The 27,682-nt window shown below is 45.1% G+C and overlaps 1 protein-coding gene across 5 annotated transcripts in view; it reads left to right on the forward strand.

The window, feature by feature from the left end:
- Positions 1–27,682, forward strand: part of ANKRD33B (ankyrin repeat domain 33B) — a 688,858-nt gene that overhangs the window by 530,893 nt on the left and 130,283 nt on the right. For 2 of the 5 annotated variants that reach the window (XM_068236425.1, XM_068236424.1), the window contains exon 5: positions 1,134–1,253. The exons of the other annotated variants lie outside the window; for them this stretch is intronic. In XM_068236425.1, the coding sequence (XP_068092526.1) occupies positions 1,134–1,253 (120 nt within the window). The remainder of the gene's footprint in view (positions 1–1,133; positions 1,254–27,682) is intronic. 5 annotated transcript variants of the gene reach the window in all.

The following is a 27,682-nucleotide window of genomic DNA, read 5'->3' on the forward strand; positions in this document are numbered from 1 at the left end:
GGCCGAACGTGTCACGTGGTTCGGACCCAAACGCGCTCTGATTGGCCGAACGGGTCACGTGGTTCGGGTAAATAAATACCCGATCCACACCATTTCTCCGCCATTTTTCTGTGGGTTTAGCTTTGGGTAGGCAGGCAGGGTAGTTCTCTCTCCAGCCAGGCTAGCCAGGGTCCCCCCAGTCATTGTATTGCTGCTGGGAACAGTAGTACACCGCTCACCCACACTATATAGCATTGTGTTTACTGCCACTCTGTGTACACCGCTCACCCACCACTGTATAGCATTGTGTTTACTGCCACTCTGTGTCTCTGCTGGGAACAGTAGTACACCGCTCACCCGCCACTGTATAGCATTGTGCTCTGTGTCGCTGCTGGGAAGAGTAGTACACCGCTCACCCACCACTGTATAGCATTGTGCTCTGTGTCGCTGCTGGGAACAGTAGTACACCGCTCACCCACCACTGTATAGCATTGTGCTCTGTGTCGCTGCTGGGAATAGTAGTACACTGCTCACCCACCACTGTATAGCATTGTGCTCTGTGTTGCTGCTGGGAATAGTAGTACACCGCTCACCCACCACTGTATAGCATTGTGCTCTGTGTCCTTTAAAACTTTACAATCAATTTTCTCAAAAACTATAAGCTCTTTTTCAAATATTTTTTTCCTCTTGTACCCACTCCCAAGGTGCACATACCCTGCAAATTTGGGGTATGTAGCATGTAAGGAAGCTTTACAAAGCATGAAAGTTCGGGCCCCCATTGACTTCCATTATGTTCGGAGTTTGGCGCGAACACCCGAACATCGCGGCCATGTTCGGCGAACGTTCGCGAACCCGAACATCCAGGTGTTCGCCCAACACTACTCTTGACTCAGCAGCGGCATCTCCGCTATTCCTTACAGGCATGTTCTTGGAATTATTTAAATCTTAATCCTGTTCTGAAAAGGATCTCCTTATGGTTACTATGGATGTGGGGAGTTTGTATACCTCCATTCCTCATCAGGAGGGGATGGAGGTAATACAACATGTCCTTGACACCCGTTCAGATTTTGATGGTTATCAAATTTTTGATGTCTCTTTTACATATTGTACTAACGATGAACTATTTTCTTTTTGGTGATGTCTTTTTCGAGCAGGTCTGGGGGACGGCGATGGGCTCAAACGTGGCCCCATGCTATGCGAACCTCTTCATGGAGGCATACGAGGAGGCTTTTGTCTATACACATCCGTTGTTTCGTGCCTACGCAAGGATGTGGGTAAGATATATTGATGATATTTTTTTGTTGTGGGTGGGGCTACGTTCGAGCCTCGATGCCTTTATCCTGGACCTGCATGATAAGTATCCTTTTATAAAACTGACATCACACGTTTGTGATACTTGCATTGATTTTTTGGACGTTAGAGTGAAATATGGAGAAGGAGGCTTTAAAGGGAACCAGAGATGAACGATTCACACAAAATATACATATCAGTCGATAGTTTGTAAAGAATAAATGCTCTACCTGATAATTTCACCACTCTGGTGTGCCTTTTTGAGTGTTTTTTATCCATTACTGCTCCAGGAAATCCAATCCAATATGGCCGCCGGCTCATACCCCTTCTGCTTCCGGGTTATGAGCTGTTCTGGATGAGCTCTATGAGACTATAGACAAGCAGGGTTGCTGCTGCAGCCTTTTATCTGTGTGCTTTCAACTTTATTATTCTGGTATGCTGTGTGGCTGCCTGTAGGAAGTGTCTCTCATAGAAATGAAACTGCATACAGTAGATAATAATGATGACTGCAGTGCACACAGATCACACAGCCACACTTGTCTGTTTCAGACCTTCTTTCTGCAGGAGCAGCCCCTCCCATGTCATCAGCTCTGAGTATGCAAAGCAGGAAAGCTGAGCCAGGAGGGGGCAGGCTTGGTCTTGAAAAGACTTCACAGAAGACTAACTCAGCTATAATGATTCCAGGTCAAACCTATACTAAATGCTCAGTCGGGGATTCTTAACACAGCTGATAACAGAAAGATTAAGCAGAAAAGAATGAAACTAAAAGCTGGGTAGATGTTTACTGTCATGTTCCCACTGATAAATGTAATAAAATACATGAGGGTGCTTTGTCTCTGGTTCTCTTTAACACTGATTTATTTAGGAAACCTACGGACAGGAACTCCACATTACATTTTGATTCTTTTCACCCAATTTCTTTGAAAAGTGCAATTCCTAAGTCTCAAATACTCAGACTGGAGAGGATAGTACCCGATTCAGCTGTATGTGATTTACGTGTGGAGGAGCTAAGGGACAGATTTAGGGAGAGGGGCTACCCAGAGAGTGTTCTAAAGGCGTGAGAAAATGGTCAGAGGGCTGGTAGGAGAAAGAGGGAGATCAGTGGGAGAGTTCCTTTTGTCTCTAGATTCAGTAAGGTTTCCAACCAAGTCAAGAAAATTATACAATAAAGATGTGGAGATATAAGGGTAGAAGACCGAGAGCCCAATATGGTGTAGTATGTATCGGAAGGGAAGGAAAGTAATATGAGAGGTAAGTAATATACTCACAAACCAGGGTTACCTCCAAGGCAACCACTGTAAAGGCAGGTGGGGAGAACAAGCCTGTCCCCACTCAGGATTAAGACGTCGCTCTCTGTAGATAGGAGGAAATAGCAGGGTATGTCACCCTTCCACCAAGGGTGGACTTCCAGATGCGTGGAGGTGTACAGAGGCGCCGGTAGGATAAAAGTCAATAAAAAGTTTAAAATTGCTTCGGTTGAGGTGGTGGACTAGCCAACCAAAGATAGGCACATGTACTGGTAATAATATCATCAATAATATACAATTTATTCATTTGCTCCCAATAGTAGTCGCAACGCGTTTCACGGGCGAGAACCCGCTTCCTCAGGCAATAAAAGACAGGAGCAATACACTGAAAAAACGACAGAGACAATTGACAACCATCAGAATACTAGGTGTGTTGTAGTTGTATCACATAATGTGCTTAAAGAGAATTAACATGTGGATATCCCATATCGAAAATAAGGGTATTCTATTGTACAATGTAGTAGACAGTACCAATTTAAAATAGACCTAGTGTCACTATGAGAATCAGTACCTGTGGAGGTTACTCTATATCAACAATATAATAGTCTGATTACACATAAGGGTATGAAAAGGAGTGATATAAAGATAATAATAATAAGAGGCAGGGTGGTATGGATAGTGCCTAGGACTGATCAATAGAGGAGCAGGTGAAAAGGAAGCAAAGAAAATGAACCAGGGGCGCAAAATGCGGGGAAGTCACTTACCAACATGTACTCGATGAGTTGCTTGGCACCTCTGTGCCGGCTGTATTGGAGTGCAGAGTATAAGAAGGAACGAAGGAAGGAGGTGAGTGACGTCAGCGGGGGGCGGTGATAGGGCAGCTGGAGGTCTGTGGCCAATGGGAATAAAGTGGGCGGGAGCGGGTGGACGAGGCTGGTGTTGCGTGAATGTGCATGGTGAAGGAAGAGGCAGGGGTGACGTGGCATGTATTATGTGCGCAGCTGCGAACCAAGGAGGTGGATAGAGCATGCGGGAAGGGGCGGTGCTGTGTGTATTTCCGTATCTAGGGCGGACATTACGGTTAGGGGAAGGAATGGTTGAGTGCTAAGGGGGATTGCCCATACTAGTAATGTGTGGAGAAATAAGTGTAAATAGTAGGGAAAGTTTGAAGGAACATGGAGGAAATACATGTAAACTCTATCTGGAGACTTCTTGTACAGTTTCTGAGAAATTCAACATACATGAAATATACTAGTTACATGAAAAACAATGCTGCCCTCTGCTGGAATAAAACTAGAATTGTGTACACATAAAGGAAGAAAGTTTCTTTGACATACATCTGTTACAGCTGTTGCGTGCAAATTTCAATCAGGATTATATATAGCCTGTTACTGTTTAGAGCACGTTGTGTATCCTTGAGGGTACACTAATAGTACCCATCCATATATCATACAGATATAAACATTACGTAGATAGGATAAGAACAGTGTTCAGACTGTCTGCTTGTGGTAAGAGTATTCAGGTAATAAAATAAATGTGATATAAAATCACCTTAAAATCAGGGGATAAGAATAATATATAAAAAATATAAAAATTATAAAAATAAATGAATAAATAAATGGATACAAAAATACAAAAATTCAAAGTTTTTTTCTGTAGGTAGGAACTTTTGGAGCTTTCCCCAAATGGGATTGGAGCTTGTCTTTGTTCATGAGCGCTTGATAATAACGCGTTCATACTATATTTTAAAATGAGAGAGAGAGGACGATTTTAAAATGATAGGTTATGTCTGTGGAGATAATTGTTTAATGGATTTTCTCAAGCTGCTCGTTAAGACCATCTGGAGTTAGGGATTTCAAAATTTGGATCCAATACATCTCACGTGATTTTAGAAGCTCAAACGAGTTGGACCGGTTCTGTGGGATGGTGTCGATGAGTGTGATATGGAAGAATTCCGGATTGCTGTCGTGGTGGGAAGCGAAGTGACGTGATACACTGTGGAGGGGGTATTTGTTAAGTATGTTTCTTTTGTGTTGTCCTATTCTGGACCTCGCGGGTTGGGTTGTTCTGCCCACATACTGGAGCCGGCACGGGCATGAGATGATGTATATTAAATATTTTGATTCGCAGTCGATGTGGTGTTTGATCTGGTAATGTATTTTGGTGACTTGGGACTGGAACGTGGTCGTCTGGTGGATGAATTGGCAAGCTAGACATTTCTTATGGTTGCATGAATAAGAACCTGGATGTGAGTCTATGGGGGTAGGGGTGGGATCCGGTTGGGGTGTGCGCAGCTTGCTGGGAGCTAGTATGCCTCGCAGGTTGGGGGCACGTCTGTAGGTAACAGCCGGTGTGGGGGTGAGTATTGATCGGAGGTGGGGATCCTGTAACAGGACTTCCCACCTTTTTTGTAGGATGTTGCGAATAGATGAATGTTGAGCACTGTATTTTGTAATGAATCGGGGTGTATCGTTGGTCTGTGGTTTAGGGGTCGGGCATGGAGTGTTATGTGTTTTAGCTTTCTGTTGTGCATCTTTAAGTAGTTTTTTCGGATATTTTCGGTCTGTGAATTTTTTTGTCAAGATTTTGGACTGGGTGTTGTATACTTGTATCTCTGTGCAGTTACGATATATTCTCTTGTACTGGCTATATGGGGTGTTTCTTGTCCAAGGGCGGTGATGGAAACTGTGATAGTGAATGTAATTGTTGGCGTCTACTGGTTTAAAAAAGGTCCTAGTTAGAATGCGGGATGAGTCTGTGTATAAAATGAGGTCTAGAAATTCTATGGAACTGGGGTCATGGTGGGAGGTAAACTGTAAGCCTGCTGGGTTGGTGTTTAGATATTCGACAAAAGGCGGAATTAGGTTAGTGGGACCTTTCCATATGAAGATGAGGTCGTCGATATAACGTTTATAGAAAATGATATTGTTAATGAACGGGTTGTTGTTGTGTATTTTGATCTGTTCCAAGTAGCCCATTGCCAAATTTGCATACGATGGGGAGAAAGAACTTCCCATTGAAACTCCGCTTACCTGTTGATATACATTATCACAGAACGTAAAGATGTTATTCTGGAGAATAAATTCGGTACAGTGTAACAGGAAGGATTGTTGTGTTCTGGGCATGTCCGTATTGGATTGTAGGTAATATTGTAAGGCGGTGAGTCCGAAAGCATGTGGTATATTTGTGTAAAGGGAAGTCACGTCACAAGTTAACCAGATGTAATCGTCTAGCCAGGGTGTGGAATGTAAGAAATTGATAAGATGTTGTGAATCTTTGATGTATGAGGGGAGTGATTGGACGTGAGACTGTAAGTGTGTGTCTATGAATTTGGATAAGTTGCTGGTGATTGAGTCTATCCCTGAAATGATGGGCCTACCTGGGGGTTTTTGGATATTTTTGTGAATCTTGGGCAGGTAATAAAAAAAGGGGGTTTTAGGGTGATGGTTGATGATAAAATTTCTTTCGTTTTTGGTGATGATGTTATTGAGTAGGGCCTGGTTGATGAGGTTTTTTAGGGTTTTATTGAGTTCTGCTGTCGGGTCAGTGTCAAGTTGGGTATAGTGTCTACGGTCACTTAATAATCTTGTGGATTCTTCTAAATAATCAGTTTTATTGAGGATGACAATCCCCCCCCCTTTATCGGCCGGTTTGATTATGATGTTGGCATTGTTACGTAGGGTTTTGAGAGCAGTTTTTTCTGGAGGTGTGAGGTTAGAATGGGGAAGGGCATCAGGGGTGAGTGATTCTTGTAGGTCATTGAGGACTAGGGAGTAAAATGTGTCAATGAAGTTGCCCTTTGACGCTGTAGGGTAGAATCTTGATCGACCTTTGAGGTTAGCGCTAATATATTTTTCGGTTTCTATTTCTGCGGGTGATATGGTGACTATAGGAAGGGAATCATTGTTTGTAATGACCATATTGAGGGGGTCTCTGTGAGGGGTGGTATGGAGTTTTTTTATGGCGAAGTGACGTTTCAAGGTAAGTTTCCGAATAAAAGTGTTTAGATCACCAAACAATTCGAACAGGTCTGAGTTGTTGGTGGGACAGAAGGATAAGCCTTTTTCTAGAAGGTTGGATTTTCTATAAACGTTATATCGACGACCTCATCTTCATATGGAAAGGTCCCACTAACCTAATTCCGCCTTTTGTCGAATATCTAAACACCAACCCAGCAGGCTTACAGTTTACCTCCCACCATGACCCCAGTTCCATAGAATTTCTAGACCTCATTTTATACACAGACTCATCCCGCATTCTAACTAGGACCTTTTTTAAACCAGTAGACGCCAACAATTACATTCACTATCACAGTTTCCATCACCGCCCTTGGACAAGAAACACCCCATATAGCCAGTACAAGAGAATATATCGTAACTGCACAGAGATACAAGTATACAACACCCAGTCCAAAATCTTGACAAAAAAATTCACAGACCGAAAATATCCGAAAAAACTACTTAAAGATGCACAACAGAAAGCTAAAACACATAACACTCCATGCCCGACCCCTAAACCACAGACCAACGATACACCCCGATTCATTACAAAATACAGTGCTCAACATTCATCTATTCGCAACATCCTACAAAAAAGGTGGGAAGTCCTGTTACAGGATCCCCACCTCCGATCAATACTCACCCCCACACCGGCTGTTACCTACAGACGTGCCCCCAACCTGCGAGGCATACTAGCTCCCAGCAAGCTGCGCACACCCCAACCGGATCCCACCCCTACCCCCATAGACTCACATCCAGGTTCTTATTCATGCAACCATAAGAAATGTCTAGCTTGCCAATTCATCCACCAGACGACCACGTTCCAGTCCCAAGTCACCAAAATACATTACCAGATCAAACACCACATCGACTGCGAATCAAAATATTTAATATACATCATCTCATGCCCGTGCCGGCTCCAGTATGTGGGCAGAACAACCCAACCCGCGAGGTCCAGAATAGGACAACACAAAAGAAACATACTTAACAAATACCCCCTCCACAGTGTATCACGTCACTTCGCTTCCCACCACGACAGCAATCCGGAATTCTTCCATATCACACTCATCGACACCATCCCACAGAACCGGTCCAACTCGTTTGAGCTTCTAAAATCACGTGAGATGTATTGGATCCAAATTTTGAAATCCCTAACTCCAGATGGTCTTAACGAGCAGCTTGAGAAAATCCATTAAACAATTATCTCCACAGACATAACCTATCATTTTAAAATCGTCCTCTCTCTCTCATTTTAAAATATAGTATGAACGCGTTATTATCAAGCGCTCATGAACAAAGACAAGCTCCAATCCCATTTGGGGAAAGCTCCAAAAGTTCCTACCTACAGAAAAAAACTTTGAATTTTTGTATTTTTGTATCCATTTATTTATTCATTTATTTTTATAATTTTTATATTTTTTATATATTATTCTTATCCCCTGATTTTAAGGTGATTTTATATCACATTTATTTTATTACCTGAATACTCTTACCACAAGCAGACAGTCTGAACACTGTTCTTATCCTATCTACGTAATGTTTATATCTGTATGATATATGGATGGGTACTATTAGTGTACCCTCAAGGATACACAACGTGCTCTAAACAGTAACAGGCTATATATAATCCTGATTGAAATTTGCACGCAACAGCTGTAACAGATGTATGTCAAAGAAACTTTCTTCCTTTATGTGTACACAATTCTAGTTTTATTCCAGCAGAGGGCAGCATTGTTTTTCATGTAACTAGTATATTTCATGTATGTTGAATTTCTCAGAAACTGTACAAGAAGTCTCCAGATAGAGTTTACATGTATTTCCTCCATGTTCCTTCAAACTTTCCCTACTATTTACACTTATTTCTCCACACATTACTAGTATGGGCAATCCCCCTTAGCACTCAACCATTCCTTCCCCTAACCGTAATGTCCGCCCTAGATACGGAAATACACACAGCACCGCCCCTTCCCGCATGCTCTATCCACCTCCTTGGTTCGCAGCTGCGCACATAATACATGCCACGTCACCCCTGCCTCTTCCTTCACCATGCACATTCACGCAACACCAGCCTCGTCCACCCGCTCCCGCCCACTTTATTCCCATTGGCCACAGACCTCCAGCTGCCCTATCACCGCCCCCCGCTGACGTCACTCACCTCCTTCCTTCGTTCCTTCTTATACTCTGCACTCCAATACAGCCGGCACAGAGGTGCCAAGCAACTCATCGAGTACATGTTGGTAAGTGACTTCCCCGCATTTTGCGCCCCTGGTTCATTTTCTTTGCTTCCTTTTCACCTGCTCCTCTATTGATCAGTCCTAGGCACTATCCATACCACCCTGCCTCTTATTATTATTATCTTTATATCACTCCTTTTCATACCCTTATGTGTAATCAGACTATTATATTGTTGATATAGAGTAACCTCCACAGGTACTGATTCTCATAGTGACACTAGGTCTATTTTAAATTGGTACTGTCTACTACATTGTACAATAGAATACCCTTATTTTCGATATGGGATATCCACATGTTAATTCTCTTTAAGCACATTATGTGATACAACTACAACACACCTAGTATTCTGATGGTTGTCAATTGTCTCTGTTGTTTTTTCAGTGTATTGCTCCTGTCTTTTATTGCCTGAGGAAGCGGGTTCTCGCCCGTGAAACGCGTTGCGACTACTATTGGGAGCAAACGAATAAATTGTATATTATTGATGATATTATTACGAGTACATGTGCCTATCTTTGGTTGGCTAGTCCACCACCTCAACCGAAGCAATTTTAAACTTTTTATTGACTTTTATCCTACCGGCGCCTCTGTACACCTCCACGCATACAATAAAGATGGGCTGTTTTAAGAGAGGGCCTTCCGAGGGTTCCTGAGTTTAGGGATCATCGTTTGTTCTCCTTCAGACGGGCATCTTCTATTAGGGAGAGGCTGGTAACGTCAGATTTAGAGTCACTCAGAGACACCACAGGGACAAGGAGGAGAGGAGCATTCCCATGTAGGGATTGTACCCAATGTGGGAGTGTATTTAATAGGAGATTTGGTCCGACACTGTAACGATTGTGGAATTCTTTCCGTGGTCAGCGCACAGGATGCGCGCTGACACTGCGGAAATCCTCCACAAGCGTATAATCTGAGAGAACCCAGCAAAAGGTGCAATGCACCTGTAGAGGGGAATTCCTGCCGGCAGATGGAGCCGTGGAGTGCAGAGGAACAGATCCTCTGCACAGCCACAGATGCCAGTTAGGAATTGTACGAGGGGAAGCAATGCAGGGCAAGATAGCCCTTAAAGAGAGAGAGCACAGCAACAGGGGGTATGTGTGTCCACCAATCTAGTCGCCACCCAGCGACGATGAACACACAACCGTGAAGATCAGGTGGGAAAGCAATCGCAAGAGATGGCGATTGCTAACAGCGACACAAGACTGAATAAGCACAGAGAAGGAATGTATGTATGTCCACCAATCTCGTCGCCAACCTGCGACGGTGAACACACAACAGTGGAAAAGAAGTTAGAATGCAATCGCAAGAGATGCGATTGCCAATGAGAATGAGCACAGGGACAGAATGTATGTGTGTGCACCAATCTAGTCGCCAACCCGCGACGGTGAACACACAACAGCAGAAACAAAGTGGGAACGCAATCGCGAGAGAGGCGATTGACAGAAGTGACACAAGAGTGAGCAAGACAGAGCACGAGAGTAGCAAAGGCACAGCAAACAATGAGCAGATAAGGAAAATAACAAGCGCTAGCTAAACGCGAACACCACACTCATTCGCAATAGCGAACGCGTTTACGGCGCGGTCTCCGCACGATAAGCGCAACAGAGACAAGCACGCCACCCTAACTAACCAACGCCACACAAACACGAAATAGAGAACGCGAGCGCTTGCTTAACGGTTACCCCACCGAGCCTACAGCAAGCGTTCGTATCAGACAAGACAGAGAGAAGGAGCAGCCAGCAGCAACCGCAGCTCTGGCCTACACGCCCAGACAGAGTTCAAAAGGAACCACCGCTGCTACCGCTAGAGCGAGTGCGATTCAGACAGACAAACGAACAGAAACAAGATTAGGTCAGATAAGGTCCACCGCTCTTCCGCCAGAGCGAGTGCGATCTAGGTTCAGGGACAGGACAGGAAGGATCCACTGCTCTTTCTGCCAGAGCGAGTGTGAACCAAGTAGGGAAACAGAGTTAGCAGGATCCACTGCTCTTTCTGCCAGAGCAAGTGTGATCCAAGTACAGAAACAGAGCTTAGTAGGATCCACTGCTCTTTCCACCAGAGCAAGTGGGATCCAAGTACAGAAACAGGCTAGCAGGATCCACTGCTCTTTCCGCCAGAGCAAGTGTGATCCAAGTACAGAAACAGAGCTTAGCAGGATCCACTGCTCTTTCCGCCAGTGTGATCCAGGTTCTGGAGCAAACGATTCACCATCGCCAACCGCTGGCGACAGTGCAATCGCAAGGACAAACAGAAGACAGAACAGGCAATACAAATAATACAACCTGACTGTACTAGAGGGATGCCTAATGCAATCCCCAGGAATACTCTAAGATAATCTTTAGCAAACAATAGCAAGGCTGACACTCCAGGAGCGTTTCAACAGTAACAAACCATGATGACCAGCAAAGGATTGTGGGATCACATGGTATTTATGCTGCAAGCCTTCAAGGCAGGCGACTAGGCAATTTGCATAATCAGTATATGCAAATTCCTCAGCAGAGCAGGTCTGAAGCTTGCAAACAAAGACAGGTCTCTTATCCAGAGACCTGCATCCCACAGACTTAAGGAATGGTCAAACAGCTGTCTGCCTGTGCAGCCAGCTAAGCGGATCATTACAGACACCCTCTAAGTGGTAAGGAGTTCCCGTTGAAAGGTTATTTTGACTGCAACTCTAAATTTGTGTTCTGTTGTATAAAGTGCCCATGTAGGCTTCTTTACGTGGGACAGACCACTCAGAAGGTGAAGGATAGAATCTCTGCCCACAAATCGGCGATTAGAAAAAAATGAGCAGGCAGTGTCCGCTCATTTTTTGGAAAGATCACATGGGGTGGCATCATTGCGATTTCAGATACTGCAGCAGATCCATAGACCTAGGAGGGGTGATGACCGATTAAAATTACTCTTAAAAGCAGAAGCCTGGTGGATCAGACAGTTGGGGACTTTACATCTTCGGGGATTGAATAGAGAGTATGATTTATTGCCTGTATTATGAATGTATGATCTAATTTATACTATGGTTATACACTGTGGAGGTTATCGCCACATTGCAGCCCTCTCTGCATTTAATATTTCACTATTTTTGTCAACTAGCTGTTTTTATTGTTCTCCCTTCCCTATTTTTTTATGAATTGTTTATAAAAAAAAAATATATATATATATTTTTCTTGTAGGAGGACATATGGGAAGGATTCCACATCCATTATATAATACCTGTGAGTTGGGCCTTTGTTTTTGCTTTCCCTCTTATACAGCTCAATTTTTGGTAAAAGTTATGTTTGTCCAGTATTTCTGGACTTATGAGTCTAAGTGGAGCTCTATGGGGCTAAGCCACACAATTTTTGTATGGTCATTATCCTCTTTGACTACTAGGTGGCACCAAGTATAGTGGTCATTCTAGAGGGAATGTTCAGCCATTCACTATTGTATGCGCATGCGTATATGCAGGCACGTGCACAGGGAGGTGCTCTGGGTGCTCAAGCACCCCCCTGTGACCAATTACCCTAGGCCCCTTCTCTCTATTGGCAGTCCATATAAATTAGTAATTTTCAGGCCGCCCATTCCTGTCCCTCATTAGTACACATGCACCCTTTGAAAATGTTCACATTTGAGCTAAGTGCCAGCCCCTCTTCTTTAGCCAGCAAGGAATTCTGGATCTAGATTGGTACCGCACGGAAGCCCAGCCTTCCCCTTCTACTCGTTTACAGCCCTGGATTTGTTGCACCGCGAGCTCTCTCTGAAACTATATAGCTCCTCCCTCTACATGTGGCAGCCTAGAGATTCTGTTCTCTGTTGGAGTCAAGTGATCTGAAGTGCAGGAAGAGGCTCAGTATAGCAGGTATAGGAATTCACACAGCAGCCTATGTCATCCTGAACCATGCATGCTGTGCCCCGAACCCCCTCTTTCTCTCTCCCCTCATTGGAGTCTGCGTGCTTGTTTTGTAAGAAGTTACTTACAGCGTGAAGCAAGCACGTGAGTTGAGAACTTGTTGCAGTGCAGAAGGTGGGGGGGGGGGGGGGGGGCTCCTGGCTGCGGGGAAACGCTACTGGGTCAGATCACACAGGATTCATGCAGGGAACAGAGCCTGCAAATGTGAGCCTGATGTCCCTCTGACTAGCCTTGACCTGGGGTCAGTCAGCTCTCCAGCCAGTTGTCTTAGCATTCTTAACCCTTAAGAGGCAAATACTAACTATGCCTCTGAAAACATGGACCAGCAAGTCCTGTCAAAGCATGCTGACACTTGCAATTCCTGAGAGTACAGTTAATATTTAGAACTGAATGAGCTGCAACTCCTCAGGATAATCTGACAGGGCATGCTGAGGCTCGTGGTTCCACAGAGGCTCCATTTGTCATAGGTTTGAGGGCAACAACCAATGCTACTTGTAGCAGAAAACAAGACAAACTTCCCATCCAACACTAGCTAGGTGTCTAAAGGCTGATAAACACAATGCAATTATCAGAAGCAGTTTGGAAATGATCAAACAATCAGTCTTTCTGACATGAAAAGTGCTGTAGGAGATGTCATCGCTATGTAAATAATAATACTATGGGAGGACATTAGACCATGACTATGGTAGGATTAGATTGTGAGCTCCTCTGTGGACAGTCAGTGACATGACTTTGTACTCTGTACAGTGCTGCAGAAGATGTCAGTGCTATATAAATACATAATAATGATATGGTAGGACATTAGACCAGTGGTCCTCAAACTAAGGCCCGCGGGCCGAATGCGGCCCCCTGCGGCTTTTTTTTACCACCCCCCCCCCCCCCCCCCACACACACACACACAAAATGTGTTACTTATAGATGTGATCAGCTACATCTTTAAATATTGGTGGTCCACATATAGAATAGCAGTGCTGGCACCACCCATCCACATGGAAACCAGAGAGCAGTCATTCACTGGTTTCCAATCAAATTCCGCATCAGGTGACGCTGCTGTCCAATTGGACTGCAGGTTGTCACCTGGGTATGCTTCACTGTCTGTATACTCCAGCCCCCCAGCAGTCTGAAGTATATTAACCCGGCCCTCAACCCAAAATGTTTGGGGACCCCTGCATTAGGCTATGATTACGGTAGGGATTAGAGTGTGAGCTCTTCTGGGGACAGTCAGTGACATGACTGTGTGCACTGCAAAGTGCTGCAGAAGAGGTCTGTGCTATATATACATAATAATTGCCACATTTTAGCCCCACCCATATCTTTTCTTAAAAGTGTGCTTCTGATTCCACCCCGTCCATCCAAAATTTTGTGTGTCCAGATATTTTGGGGCTTTTTGTAAAAACCTCACGTCACTGCAGGGCAAGGGGGTTCAGGGGAATGTCCCCCACCACTTGTTGGTACTACTGTGCTTTTCAGAGGGAGGGCCCTTTTTTTGAATTTAAGCACCCCCCACTTAAGGATCCTCTGCACGGCCCTGCATATAACACATGGACACATAACTATGCAATGTTTTGGACGCATAACGATGCAACATTTTCGGCGCAACGATGTGACTTTTCTGGCGCATTGACACAACATTTCGGACGATGATGATTACACAACGTTTTTGATGCATGCGGATTGGCTAATGCGACGTTTTTTTTCCGCACTTTTTTGAATTTATCTATACAGGTTTATGGTTGGATGTTTGGGAGTTGTCTCCAGTTCTCCATCAGGTCCACCTTTACGATGATTAGTTGCAGGTAAGGGAGGGAGGTATATAAATAGGGTATAGGCAGGTTATGGTCATATGCTACCACTTGACAAAGAATGGTTTACCCGTTCAAAACAGCGACTGTCCATTATGGGCAGACTGGCCTGCAATGAAGGTGTAACCTATGTCTGAGGAGTCTTCCATCCACTTGTATGCAGCAAAGAGCTATTGCTACTACTGAGCTATAGTTACATTCCAGATGCTTCTGGGTGTCATGGCGATGTTTTGTTCACATTTTTTGTGAATAAACAAACCTGCTTTTTAAGAAACGGCCAGTTTCTATTACCAACGGCTGGTAATTTTTTCTGGTGTAATTAAAACTCCTAGAAACATAAATTCATCCACTTTACTCAAACTTCCGATTGACGCCTTAACTCTTTCAACCCAATATTTAGACCTGAATAGTTGGAAGCTTGTTGGCATATCCTCAATCTCCTACCTATTATTCTTAGTTCTGTTGCCTTTTTCTGACTTGAGAGAAAAATTCTCTATTCAAGCTAAAGAAGTGTTTAAATATTTAAGAATCAAACGTTTACAAACAACTCACAAATGACAGCTCCTTAAAGTATCTTCTCCACTAAGCCTTTACCTTCACTCTCCCACTGATCGCAAAGGTGGTATTTCATTTTGGTATCAAGAGCTATTGAGCGGTCGTCACAGTCAGCTGGATAAGTATATTAATTCCTGGTCAGAAGAATTGCAATGCCAAATTGATCTAAAATCTATTATATCCTCTACTAAAACCATCAATCAACTCTCCTCCTGTGTGAACCACAGAGAAACTTTCCAAAAAATCCTACTTAAAGTGGTAACTCACTCCCAGACACTTATGCAATTTTCACACAATATGGCTCTCCACTTTGTTGGCGCAACTGTAGCAACACTGCTTGCCTATTACAGATCCTCTGGGAATGCCCTTAGATCCAACCTTTTTGGATAGCCATTGCGGATGAAATAAGCAATATTATGCAGCTACATTTTGTGATTAGCCCTCAACTTGCCCTGCTTCACGTAGGTATCATATCCACCCCTCTGAAATATTGTTTGGTAATATCACAAATATTATGTGTGGCAAGAGATTCAATTACTGCTAAGTGGAGAACTCCAGACATTCCGACTCTGTACAAACTTCAAAGACAAGTTGACCTTAATCTACAAATGGAAAAGGCTGTTAGATTTTGCTCTCACTCCTCAACAGCCCCCTATATCATGCAGGTTTCGTGGCCCTCCAATTCTTCCAGTTCTTCCAGTCCTTCCTATTCTCCCTAATATCTCTCAATAACGGTCTCAATCAAACCAAATCTTCTATTAATCTTATCTAACTATTGAAAACTGTGGCTGTTTTAGTTGGAAACCTCAGGTAAATATAACCTTATACTCAGGTAAAATTATATATATACTCAGACTATTATAATTAATGCTCTGATTTGCCGAGTGACAAAACGTTGTTGTTGTGTAATGAATAGCGGAGATGCCGCCGCGTGGTCTGGCAACGGGGCTGCTGTCTCCGCGTTCAGACCGGCGGTTTCCGCACAGCAGCATGCGTCTGGTTTGCCTGGGCCTTCTAGTGCACACAGATGGAGAGCTACGCGTGCGCGCGCTAGAAGGCAGGCCCTTTATGCCAGCAGGAGAGGTATCAGTTGATCAGGACGATCAGCTGATTCCAGCTGAGTGGCTGGGGGCGGCGCTGAGGAGCGGTGGAGTATATATAGATCTTGCTGGTCAGTTGCTGGTTGTCTGCCGTTGCGAATACTTACGTGTGAGCACTCAGACCTCAGTCAGATCCCACAGTGTGTTAGAACCAGGTGGACCTGGGAATTCACACTTAGCCAGATTACGCTCTTGTTATTGCTGTGTTATACTTTAGACCAGTGCCAGGGTGTTGAGACCAAGGACCTCACACCCAAGCATAGGATTACTGTGTCATTGCTGTGTTATACTTTAGACCAGTTCCGGGGTGTTGAGACCAAGGACCTCACACCCAAGTTTAGGATTACTGTGTCATTGCTGAGTTATTCTCTAGACTAGTTCCTGGGTGTCGAGACCAAGGACCTCACACCCCAGACTAGGATTGTGCCTTATTTCTGTTATGACCATGTTCTCTGTCGACCGCTCTCTTGCTTTCTGATTCGGTACCTCTGCCTATCTGCCTACCAGTTGCCAAACCTTGCCTGCACCCGGTTACCGAATCAGCCTTCTGTCTTTGTACCTTATCTGCTCGTGTGTTGCCGACCTGGCCTGCCCAACCCTCCTGGCTGTCACTTATCCTCCGAGTGTTCAGTCTGTCTGTACTACCCGTGACACTATTCCACCAAGTGTCAGTTAGCTGCAAGGACTCCTGCTCCTCAGAGAGTCCTGCCTGCCGTGCAACCAGTTGCCTCTACTCCATAGGAGTCCCCTGGCTGCAGTACAGTCTGATTACCAGTTTACCAGGGAATCACTGGCTGCCAGATTATCTCTATCTCCTCTCTTAGGAGGTAGTCCCTGTACAGCCGAGGGCCACATGCCCCTCAGGTGGTCTCTGGCCGAGTTATCTGTGTCTCCCGCCTCACGGGAGATAGCCTACAGTCGCACCAAACACTTACACTTCATTAAGTGTCCAGAGGTTAGTCATACTTGTATTATTGGTGATTCTGCAGATCATCCATAATCAGGTATACATCTGTATTGTTGATGATTCTGCAGATCATCAATAATCAGATTCTCTCTGTGTGCTGACACCAATCGTTACAGAACGTCAGACTTGAAAAACAAAATGGACGCACTCAACAGCCGTTTTGATGGACTTGGTGGAGAATTTCATCAGGGTGTTGGACGGCCAACAGACCCAGATTACTGCTTTGTCTGTGTCCATACAAGTCCTCCAAACGGCTGTGAATGCAGTGCGATCTCCTCCAGTTACAGACTTGCGTATGTCTGTACCCGAAAGGTTGGTCATAGATCTGACTTTCAGAACTTTAGAAATCGAGTATTGTCTTATTTTGAGTTGAGACCCAATTTATCAGGAACTGAGGCACAGAGAATTACGTTTATTAAGACCCTTTTGTCAGGGGACTCTCAAACATGGGCATATAGCCTCCAGCAGGGCATGAGGCTTTGTCATCAGTTGAGGAATTTTTTAAGGCTATGGCCATAATTTTCGATGATCCGGACATTGCTTCTACCGCTGAGTGGAAGCTTAAGACTTTACGTCAGGGTAAGGATCCGGTAGAGGTCTACGCAGCTGAGTTCAGGAAGTGGGCTGTGTCAGCTAGGTGGGGGACATTTGCTTTGTTAGACTGTTTCTTATCAGGGCTATCAGACGCAGTTTCTGATTTGATGTTGAGACACCCTGAACCAAAATATATTGATGAGGCAATCTCTTTAGCAGTACGGATTGATCGCCGTTTGCGCTATCAGGAGCAAACCTGGGGAAGGAATACTGTAAGATATGTCTCCTACGCCTCTCCTCCACCCGTTTCACCTCCGCCAGAGCCAATGCAAATTGGACAATCAAAATTGACACGGGTGGAAAAGCATCGCAGGAAAACAGAACAACTCTGTTTGTACTGTGCAGAGGAGGATCATAAGGTACAAAATTGTCCTAAAAAGTCAGGAAACGCTGCCGCCTAGGTGTAGTCAGAGGTAATACCCTAGGCACGCAGTCTTTAACTCTAAACAATAATCGTCTGCTCCTTCCCTGTTCGGTCACATGGGAGGGTCAGACTGTTCCCACTGAAGCTTTTCTGGACTCTGGTTCAGCGGCTAACTTTATAGATTACGAGTTTGCAAAAAATTTGGGGATTCCCCTACTCCCGTTAGACCAACAGGTTTTGGTCACTGCGGTAGATGACTCTCCTCTGCAAAGTAGACATCCCCTTTCTCGGACCCCTGAGTTGATGTTCAGTGTTGGGGTGCTACATAAAGAGAGTCTACAGTTTCTGGTCCTGCGTATGGCAACCTCCACCATTATTCTTGGCACGCCATGGTTACAACTTCACTCTCCTCAGATAGACTGGGCTTCAGGTCAGCTAATGAGCTGGTCTACCCATTGTCATCATCACTGTTTAGCGAAAGTAACCATAGGAAACACCAAGATTCAGGTTAAAGGTGTGCCAACTCAGTACGCAGAGTTTGCTGACGTATTCTGTCCCAAATCAGCAGATAAACTTCCCCCTCACCGTCCCTTCGACTGTCCCATTGATTTAAGATCTGGTTGTATGCCTCCTAGGGGACACCTCTATAATCTATCTGGGCCCGAGAAACTGGCAATGCAGGAATACATCAAAGAGAAATTGGCCAAGGGTTTCATCCGTCCCTCTCGTTCACCAGCAGGGGCAGGATTCTTTTTTGTAAAAAAGAAGGATGGAGGCCTTTGTCCCTGCATTGATTATCGAGGCTTGAACAAAATTACAGTGAAAAATCGTTACCCATTACCCTTGATTGATGGTTTATTCACTCAGGTTACCAACGCCAAGATTTTCTCTAAACTAGATTTGAGGGGCGCATACAACCTAGTTCGTATTAGGGATGGTGACGAATGGAAGACGGCCTTCAACACACCCGACGGGCACTACGAGTATCTGGTGATGCCCTTCGGGTTGTGTAACGCCCCGGCCGTCTTCCAGGAGTTGATTAATGAGGTATTCAGAGAGGTGTTGGGGAAGTTCGTCTTAGTATATCTGGACGATATACTGATCTTCTCGTCCAATCTCTTGGAACATCGAAAACATGTTAAGTTTGTCTTGGGGAAGTTAAGACAGAATCTGCTTTACGCTAAATTAGAGAAATGTCTCTTCGAAGTAACCTCCGTTGCCTTCTTGGGGTACATTATCTCTACGTATGGCCTCTCCATGGATCCTGGAAAAGTCTCTGCTGTTTTGGAGTGGCCTCAACCTGTGGGATTGAAGGCGCTCCAAAGATTTTTGGGCTTTGCCAACTACTACAGGAGATTTATAAAGGGATACTCCTCAGTGGTCTCGCCTCTCACCAGTCTCACCAAGAAGGGTGCTGATACTTACCACTGGTCAGCAGAGGCACATTCTGCTTTCTCTACGCTGAAAAAACTGTTCTGTTCTGCACCCATATTAAGACATGTGGATGTCACCTACCCCTTTATCGTGGAGGTTGATGCCTCAGAGGTTGGGGTTGGGGCTGTGTTGTCTCAGCGCTCGGGTTTGCAGGGCAAACTCCACCCATGCGCCTACTTCTCTCGTAGGTTTTCACCAGCAGAGAAAACAACGATATAGGCAAACGGGAGCTTTTAGCTATTAAATTAGCTTTTGAAGAGTGGTGACATTGGCTAGAAGGTGCAGAACATACTATCACAGTTTATACAGATCATAAAAATCTGGAGTACATAGAGGGCGCCAAGAGGCTTAGCCCTCGTCAGGCCCGGTGGTCTTTGTTCTTTTCAAGATTTAGATTTGTAATAACGTATACCCCTGGTAGTAAGAACATCAAGGCCGACGCCTTGTCCAGGTGTTTCGAGCCCGAGACAGTACAGCCCTCAGCCGCTGAGACCATTCTACCTCAGAGGGTAGTCCTGGCAGCCACTGAGACCTGGAAGGATTAGACAGTCACTCTGAGTCCCTACCAACAGGATGTTCTAGAGGGGAAGCCCGAGGGGTTGATGTTTGTACCACTACCTTTTCGTCTGCAACTCCAACATCTGTTCCATTCCCACAAGAATGCTGGTCATCCCGGGGCCACCAGAACTCAGGATTTACTGGCCAGATGTGCTTGGTGGCCTACATTAGCAACAGATTGTAAGGAGTTTGTGAGGGAATGTGCAGTGTGTGCTAGGAGTAAACCTTCTCGCTAGGCACCTGTGGGTACTTTACAATCCTTACCAGTGCCAAGTGAACCATGGACTCATCTGTCCATGGATTTTGTAGGAGAACTCCCCAGGTCTGGGGGCAAGACAGTAATTTGGGTGGTAGTAGACAGATTCAGTAAGATGGCTCATTTTGTTTCATTAAAAGGACTCCCCTCGGCCCAGGAATTGGCTGATCTCTTCATCTAGCACGTTTTCCGGCTACATGGCATTCCGGAAAATGTAGTGTCAGATCGAGGAGTCCAACTTGTATCAAAATTTTGGAAAGCTTTTTGCCATCAGCTGGATATGGACCTTGCATTCTCATCAGGCTACCACCCACAGACCAATGGCCAGACCGAGAGAGTTAACCAGTCCCTGAAGCAATTTCTCAGATGTTATGTCGCAGATGCTCAGTCCAATTGGGTAAAATTTTTGTCATTTGTGGAATTTGCACACAACAACCTGAAAAGTTCCTCTTCAGGATTTTCCCCATTCCAGGTAGTGTCGGGAAGATCACCCAAGTTTGCCCCATTACCTGTGGCGTCTACACCATGCCCAGCCTTGGAGGATTGGCAGAGAGCTTTGAGGGAGATTTGGGGAATGGTTAAGAGGAACTTGGGGAAAGCTTTCCAGACCCAGAAAAAACAGGCAGACAAAAGGCGGTCTGTAGAGTGGAAGTTTTCTCCGGGAGACATGGTATGGGTATCCACTCGGCATTTGGCCCTGAAGCAACTGTCACCCAAACTGGGTCCTAGATTCATAGGACCATTCCCAGTGACCAGAAAGATTAATAATATCACTTATGCGATTGATCTCCCAGTCAGCATGAGAGGTGTGAGATCATTCCATGTGTCTCTATTGAAGCCGGCAGTGCATGTGGATTCCTCTCCCCCCCCCCCCCTCCTGTGATGGTTGATGACCAACCTGAATATGAGATTGAAAAGATTCTGGACTCTCGCTTAGTGCAAAATTCTGTGCAGTATCTGGTCCACTGGAAAGGATATGGTGTGGAGGAAAGAACTTGGGTGCCAGATTGTCGCATGCATGCGGAAGAATTAAAGAAAGAATTTCATGACTCACATCCTGGGAAGCCGGGTGGGAAGTGTCCGGAGTCCACTCCTCGGGGGGGGGGGGGCTACTGTAATGAATAGCAGAGATGCCGCAGCGCGGTCTGGCGGCGGGGCGGCTGTCTCCGCATTCAGACCGGCGGTTTCCGCACAGCAGCATGCGTCTGGTTTGCCTGGGCCTTCTAGTGCACACAGATGGAGAGCTACGCGCGCGTGCGCGCTAGAAGGCAGGCCCTTTATGCCAGCAGGAGAGGTATCAGCTGATTAGGATGATCAGCTGATTCCAGCGGAGCTACCGATTGGCTGAGTGGCTGGGGGCGGCGCTGAGGAGCGCTGGAGTATATATAGATCTTGCTGGTCAGTTGCCGGTTGTCTGCCATTGCGAATACTTACGTGTGAGCACTCAGACCTCAGTCAGATCCCACAGTGTGTTAGAACCAGGTGGACCTGGGAATTCACACTTAGCCAGATTACGCTCTTGTTATTGCTGTGTTATACTTTAGACCAGTTCCAGGGTGTTGAGACCAAGGACCTCACACCCAAGCTTAGGATTACTGTGTCATTGCTGTGTTATACTTTAGACCAGTTCCAGGGTGTTGAGACCAAGGACCTCACACCCAAGCTTAGGATTAATGTGTCATTGCTAAGTTATTCTCTAGACTAGTTCCTGGGTGTCGAGACCAAGGACCTCACACCCCAGACTAGGATTGTGCCTTATTTCTGTTATGACCATTTGCTCTGTCGACCTCTCTCTTGCTTTCTGATTTGGTACCTCTGCCTATCTGCCTACCAGTTGCCAAACCTTGCCTGCACCCGATTACCGATTCAGCCTTCTGTCTTTGTACCTTATCTGCTCGTGTGTTGCCGACCTGGCCTGCCCAACCCTCCTGGCTGTCACTTATCCTCCGAGTGTTCAGTCTGTCTGTACTACCCGTGACACTATTCCACCAAGTGTCAGTTAGCTGCAAGGACTCCTGCTCCTCAGAGAGTCCTGCCTGCCGTGCAACCAGTTGCCTCTACTCCATAGGAGTCCCCTGGCTGCAGTATAGTCTGATTACCAGTTTACCAGGGAATCACTGGCTGCCAGATTATCTCTATCTCCTCTCTTAGGAGATAGTCCCTGCACAGCCGAGGGCCACCTGCCCTTTAGGTGGTCTCTGGCCGAGTTATCTGTGTCTCCCGCCTCACGCCTACAGTCGCACCAAACACTTACACTTCATTAGGTGTCCAGAGGTTAGTCATACTTGTATTATTGGTGATTCTGCAGCTCATCCATAATCAGGTATACATCTGTATTGTTGATGATTCTGCAGATCATCAATAATCAGATTCTCTCTGTGTACTGACACCAATCGTTACATGTTGTTGTTTTGTTCATCCACGCGCCATAAGGATTGAATTAGCCTAACAAATTTTTATTCTATGAAGATCTAGGCTCTAATATTATTCAATTTATGTTTGTTTTCCATTTTATGAATGCTCTTGTATTTTCTTGACAAACTGTTGCGTGTAAATTGGATTACAGTATACTTTAGTATAACAATTTTGTTGAAAAAGAAAAAACTTCAATAAAAAATTACAGAGAGGGAAAAAAAAAAAAAGTACTACATAGGGATATTTCAGCACCCCAACACTGCGCTCATGTACAAAAACGTGGATTATAAACGATTTGGTATAAGTTTCAGTGCAGGCAAAACCACACAAACATTAAACATTCAACTAGATTCTATAGTCAATGTCAGTGGGAGCGCTCCTCCTGGATGTGTGCACCATCAATACAGTTCAAATTGAGATTGGATAAGCGCTCTATGATGCTTGCATTTTTCAAACAGGTATCAATTTCTGAAGTAAAGGCCCCCCCTTCGGGGAAAGACTCACCAGACTTCGCGGCCTACTGAGCCCGCTTTCACCTCCGAGGTATTGGCCACCCCAATCTGCATAAGCAAGAAGGCAATCCTCATAGCGTAAAAGCGTACTTCTTTATTGGTCAATAAAAGTTTTTAAAAGTGTCCAAAAATGTAAAAGTTCCTCACAGCCTCCCCTTTACAGTGGCTTGCCGCTATGTAGCGGTCTAGGGGATATAAGGATCGTGCTGCACTTAGCCTGCGCTATGGCACATATCACCTGTCACCCAGCGCACCCTCCTGCTGCTGACCCTGGCTATGAATAGGCATAAAAAACTCCCGAGCCTCCGCACACTCAAACCAGCCGCGTCCGGCAAGGCGCTGTGCGTATTGACGTCACTCCGTGGCTCCGCCCAACGTTTCGTTGCCTCGGCAACTCATCAGGGGCTGGAGAGCCACGGAGAGCGACGTATTTTATCAGCTGGCATTAGCGCATTGCGCCTGCGTGCCCCACATCTCATAGGCTGGCGCATCATCAGATGTTCCAGCGCAGGAACTATTTCACATACTAGCATACTACGTATTGCCAGTACGCCTGCAGCCCACTTCCTCCATTACTCACAGTAACTGCGCTTGCGCAAATGGATGGCTGACACCTTTTCAGCCTAATGTAGGCAAACTAAGTTGGATGGAAGTAACTGAAAAGCCAGTGGCTAAGAATACACCAATAGTTTAAAAAATACACTAATAATTTTAAAAATATAAGAAAATATATAAAAATCAAATGTATGTATACACTCCTCCCACTGCTATATTTCACTATTTGCTTCATGCAGTGATCCATATATATACCCTGTACAGAACGGGCATTGAATCGAGTTAGTGGCAGGTACACAACACCGATCTCTAGCCAATCATAAAAGGTAACAGTGGTCAGTGCTAAATAGTACAGTAGCAATAACAGTAGATACAGTAACCCACTTTTCCTAATTCATATCAAGGCCCCTGTAACTCTTCATATTCCCCTCTAATCACCCACATTCCAGTGTAAGACCCCCCCCCCCCCTTTTTTGCTTTCCCCAGATAATTTCCACTATCCATTAAAGATGAAACAGTTCAAATCTATATCGACATTATGCCCATTTGGGACCACCGTGTGCATTTTATATATCCATTCCGTCTCTTTCTGTGAGACATTCCTCTCTCTGTTACAACCCCTCCAATTAGGGGCTAACCTCTCAACCCCACAGAATCTGAGGGTTTTTATGTTACAATTATGTTTCTCACCCACATGTTTAGACAGATTATGTTTATTAAATCCCTTAGCAGAATTACATATGTGCTCCCCCCACCTTTTGTGCAGGGCCCTGGTGGTGCGCCCTATGTACTGCTGACCACAACCACATGAGACCAAGTACACTGCAAACTTTGTTCGGCATGTGATGAACCCCCTAATCTTGTACGTTCTACCCGTGACAAAAGACTCCACCTCTTTGCATTTGTATGTCAGACCTTCCTCATGATTCTAAATAGAGACCAATACACTGCGGAACCTAACAGATTGGTTGGTGATGAGCAAACCTATTTGAAGCTTAGGGGGGATCCCACCAGAAAATTTTATGAGGAACTCCGAGATATCCTGAAAAAAGGACTTCAGGAAGGCCTACTTAAGGATAAGGAATACGAATATCTGTTGCCATCAGCACCCAGAATCCCAGTCATTTATTACACCCCCAAAGTGCACAAGAATCCCACAAACCCATCGGGGCGCCCTATAATCAGTGGGATGGGGTCCATTACGCACCGGCTTGGACAGTATCCCGATGATATGCTACAGGTGGCAGTGAGATTAATACCCAATCTGTTGAAGGAGACCAAGCACACCCTGCAGGTGCTTGAGGGTTTGCGGGTGACACTGCTGGGGACGGCGGATGTCTCCTCATTGTACACCTGCATACCCCATGGACCTGGTGTGATGGCAGTGAGAAGATATCTGGCAAAAACAAGTATGAAAATGGAACAATGTGACTTTATAGTGACCCTGTTAGAATACGCTCTTAAGCAAAACTATTTCTGGCATGAGGGGGATTATTATTTGCAGAGGCGGGGGGGTGCCATGGGGGCGGGGTATGCCCCAAGCTTTGCGAACTTGTTCATGGCAGTATGGGAGGAAGATGTACTACAAAGAACAGAGTCAAATAGAGTTGTAAATTGGTCAAGGTACATAGATGACCTGCTGATTTTTTGGGAAGGAACGGAGCCCGAGTTCATGCAATACATACAGATGCTAAATCAGAATGACCTTAACATTGAGCTCAATGCGGTATGTAGCCAGGATATGGTGGTGTTCTTGGATCTAGAGGTCACAAAAAGTGGCAGGGAACTCTGGACCAGAACTCATTTTAAAGGCACCGATAGGAATGGCTACATACCGGTTGGAAGCTGTCACCACCCTCAGTGGTTGAGGGCAATCCCAAAAGGTCAATTCCTTAGTGTACGAAGGAATTGTTCCTCACTGCATGAATATCACCAGCAATCTACCATGTTGGCACAACGCTTCTGTGACAAAGGATATAATAAAATAGAAATAGAGAGAACGAGAAGGGAAGTGGCACTGATAGACAGAGCTAGTACCTTTAGCACTAAACTGAAAGAAGTGGGCAGCATGGACTTTGGTTTCCTCACTGATTTCAGCAGGCAGCATAGGAAGCTGGAATCGGTGATGACTAAACACTGGGGCCTATTGCAGCAGGACCCTGTCCTTAAAAGAGTGATACCGGACAAGCCCAAATTTCTCTACCGGAAAGCCCCTAACCTTAAAAACTATTTGGCTCCAAGTTGTGTGAACCCACCCAAGAAGATAACTAACCTCTGGCAGGAGGACGGTTTTTACCCTTGTAGAAGTTGTAGAGCCTGTGAGGAAGGTCTGACATACAAATGCAAAGAGGTGGAGTCTTTTGTCACGGGTAGAACGTACAAGATTAGGGGGTTCATCACATGCCAAACAAAGTTTGCAGTGTACTTGGTCTCATGTGGTTGTGGTCAGCAGTACATAGGGCGCACTACCAGGGCCCTGCACAAAAGGTGGGGGGAGCACATATGTAATTCTGCTAAGGGATTTAATAAACATAATCTGTCTACACATGTGGGTGAGAAACATAATTGTAACATAAAAACCCTCAGATTCTGTGGGGTTGAGAGGTTAGCCCCTAATTGGAGGGGTTGTAACAGAGAGAGGAATGTCTCACAGAAAGAGACGGAATGGATATATAAAATGCACACTGTGGTCCCAAATGGGCATAATGTCGATATAGATTTGAACTGTTTCATCTTTAATGGATAGTGGAAATTATCTGGGGAAAGCAAAAAAAGGGGGGGGGGAGGGGTCTTACACTGGAATGTGGGTGATTAGAGGGGAATATGAAGAGTTACAGGGGCCTTGATATGAATTAGGAAAAGTGGGTTACTGTATCTACTGTTATTGCTACCGTACTATTTAGCACTGACCACTGTTACCTTTTATGATTGGCTAGAGATCGGTGTTGTGTACCTGCCACTAACTCGATTCAATGCCCGTTCTGTACAGGGTATATATATGGATCACTGCATGAAGCAAATAGTGAAATATAGCAGTGGGAGGAGTGTATACATACATTTGATTTTTATATATTTTCTTATATTTTTAAAATTATTAGTGTATTTTTTAAACTATTGGTGTATTCTTAGCCACTGGCTTTTCAGTTACTTTCATTCAACTTAGTTTGCCTACATTAGGCTGAAAAGGTGTCAGCCATCCATTTGCGCAAGCGCAGTTACTGTGAGTAATGGAGGAAGTGGGACGCAGGCGTACTGGCAATACGTAGTATGCTAGTATGTGAAATAGTTCCTGCGCTGGAACATCTGAGGATGCGCCAGCCTATGAGATGTGGGGCACGCAGGCGCAATGCGCTAATGCCAGCTGATAAAATACGTCGCTCTCCGTGGCTCTCCAGCCCCTGATGAGTTGCCGAGGCAACGAAACGTTGGAAACCGCCGCATTGGACGCGGAATCAGCCGCCCCGTTCTGAGTATACGCGGCGGCTTTTCCGCGTTTTCTCACAGAGTTATGCCCGATCTGAGCCCTATGTTCTTTGCACTAGAAAGATTTTTAAAAAATGAATTTTTTAACCTAGCCGATATTGAAATGCAGTCAGTGTACATAGATGAAAAAATCTCCCCGGGGGGACTACAGGTACCAATAGAGTCCCCCTTCCCTGACGACCCCATTTTCACGGCCGAGTGGTATGACTACTTAGAAACATGCTCGGGAGGGATGATGGAACGTATTAGTAATAAACGAAAGACTATTGTTGAGAGGCTTAAACCGCAAATCGAAAAACAGAGAGGGGCTTACAGAATTTGCAGACACCAACCAATTCAAGGCTTTCTCCCACATCCTCAATAGCAAGTTGAATAGATTTGAATTGGAGGTCTCAGAAAACAAACTCAAAAAGATCAATAGAGATAGGAATTAGAGATGGGCCGAACGGTTCGCC

The sequence above is a fragment of the Hyperolius riggenbachi genome, chromosome 5 (genome assembly GCF_040937935.1).
Source record: "Hyperolius riggenbachi isolate aHypRig1 chromosome 5, aHypRig1.pri, whole genome shotgun sequence".
NCBI lineage: Eukaryota > Metazoa > Chordata > Amphibia > Anura > Hyperoliidae > Hyperolius > Hyperolius riggenbachi.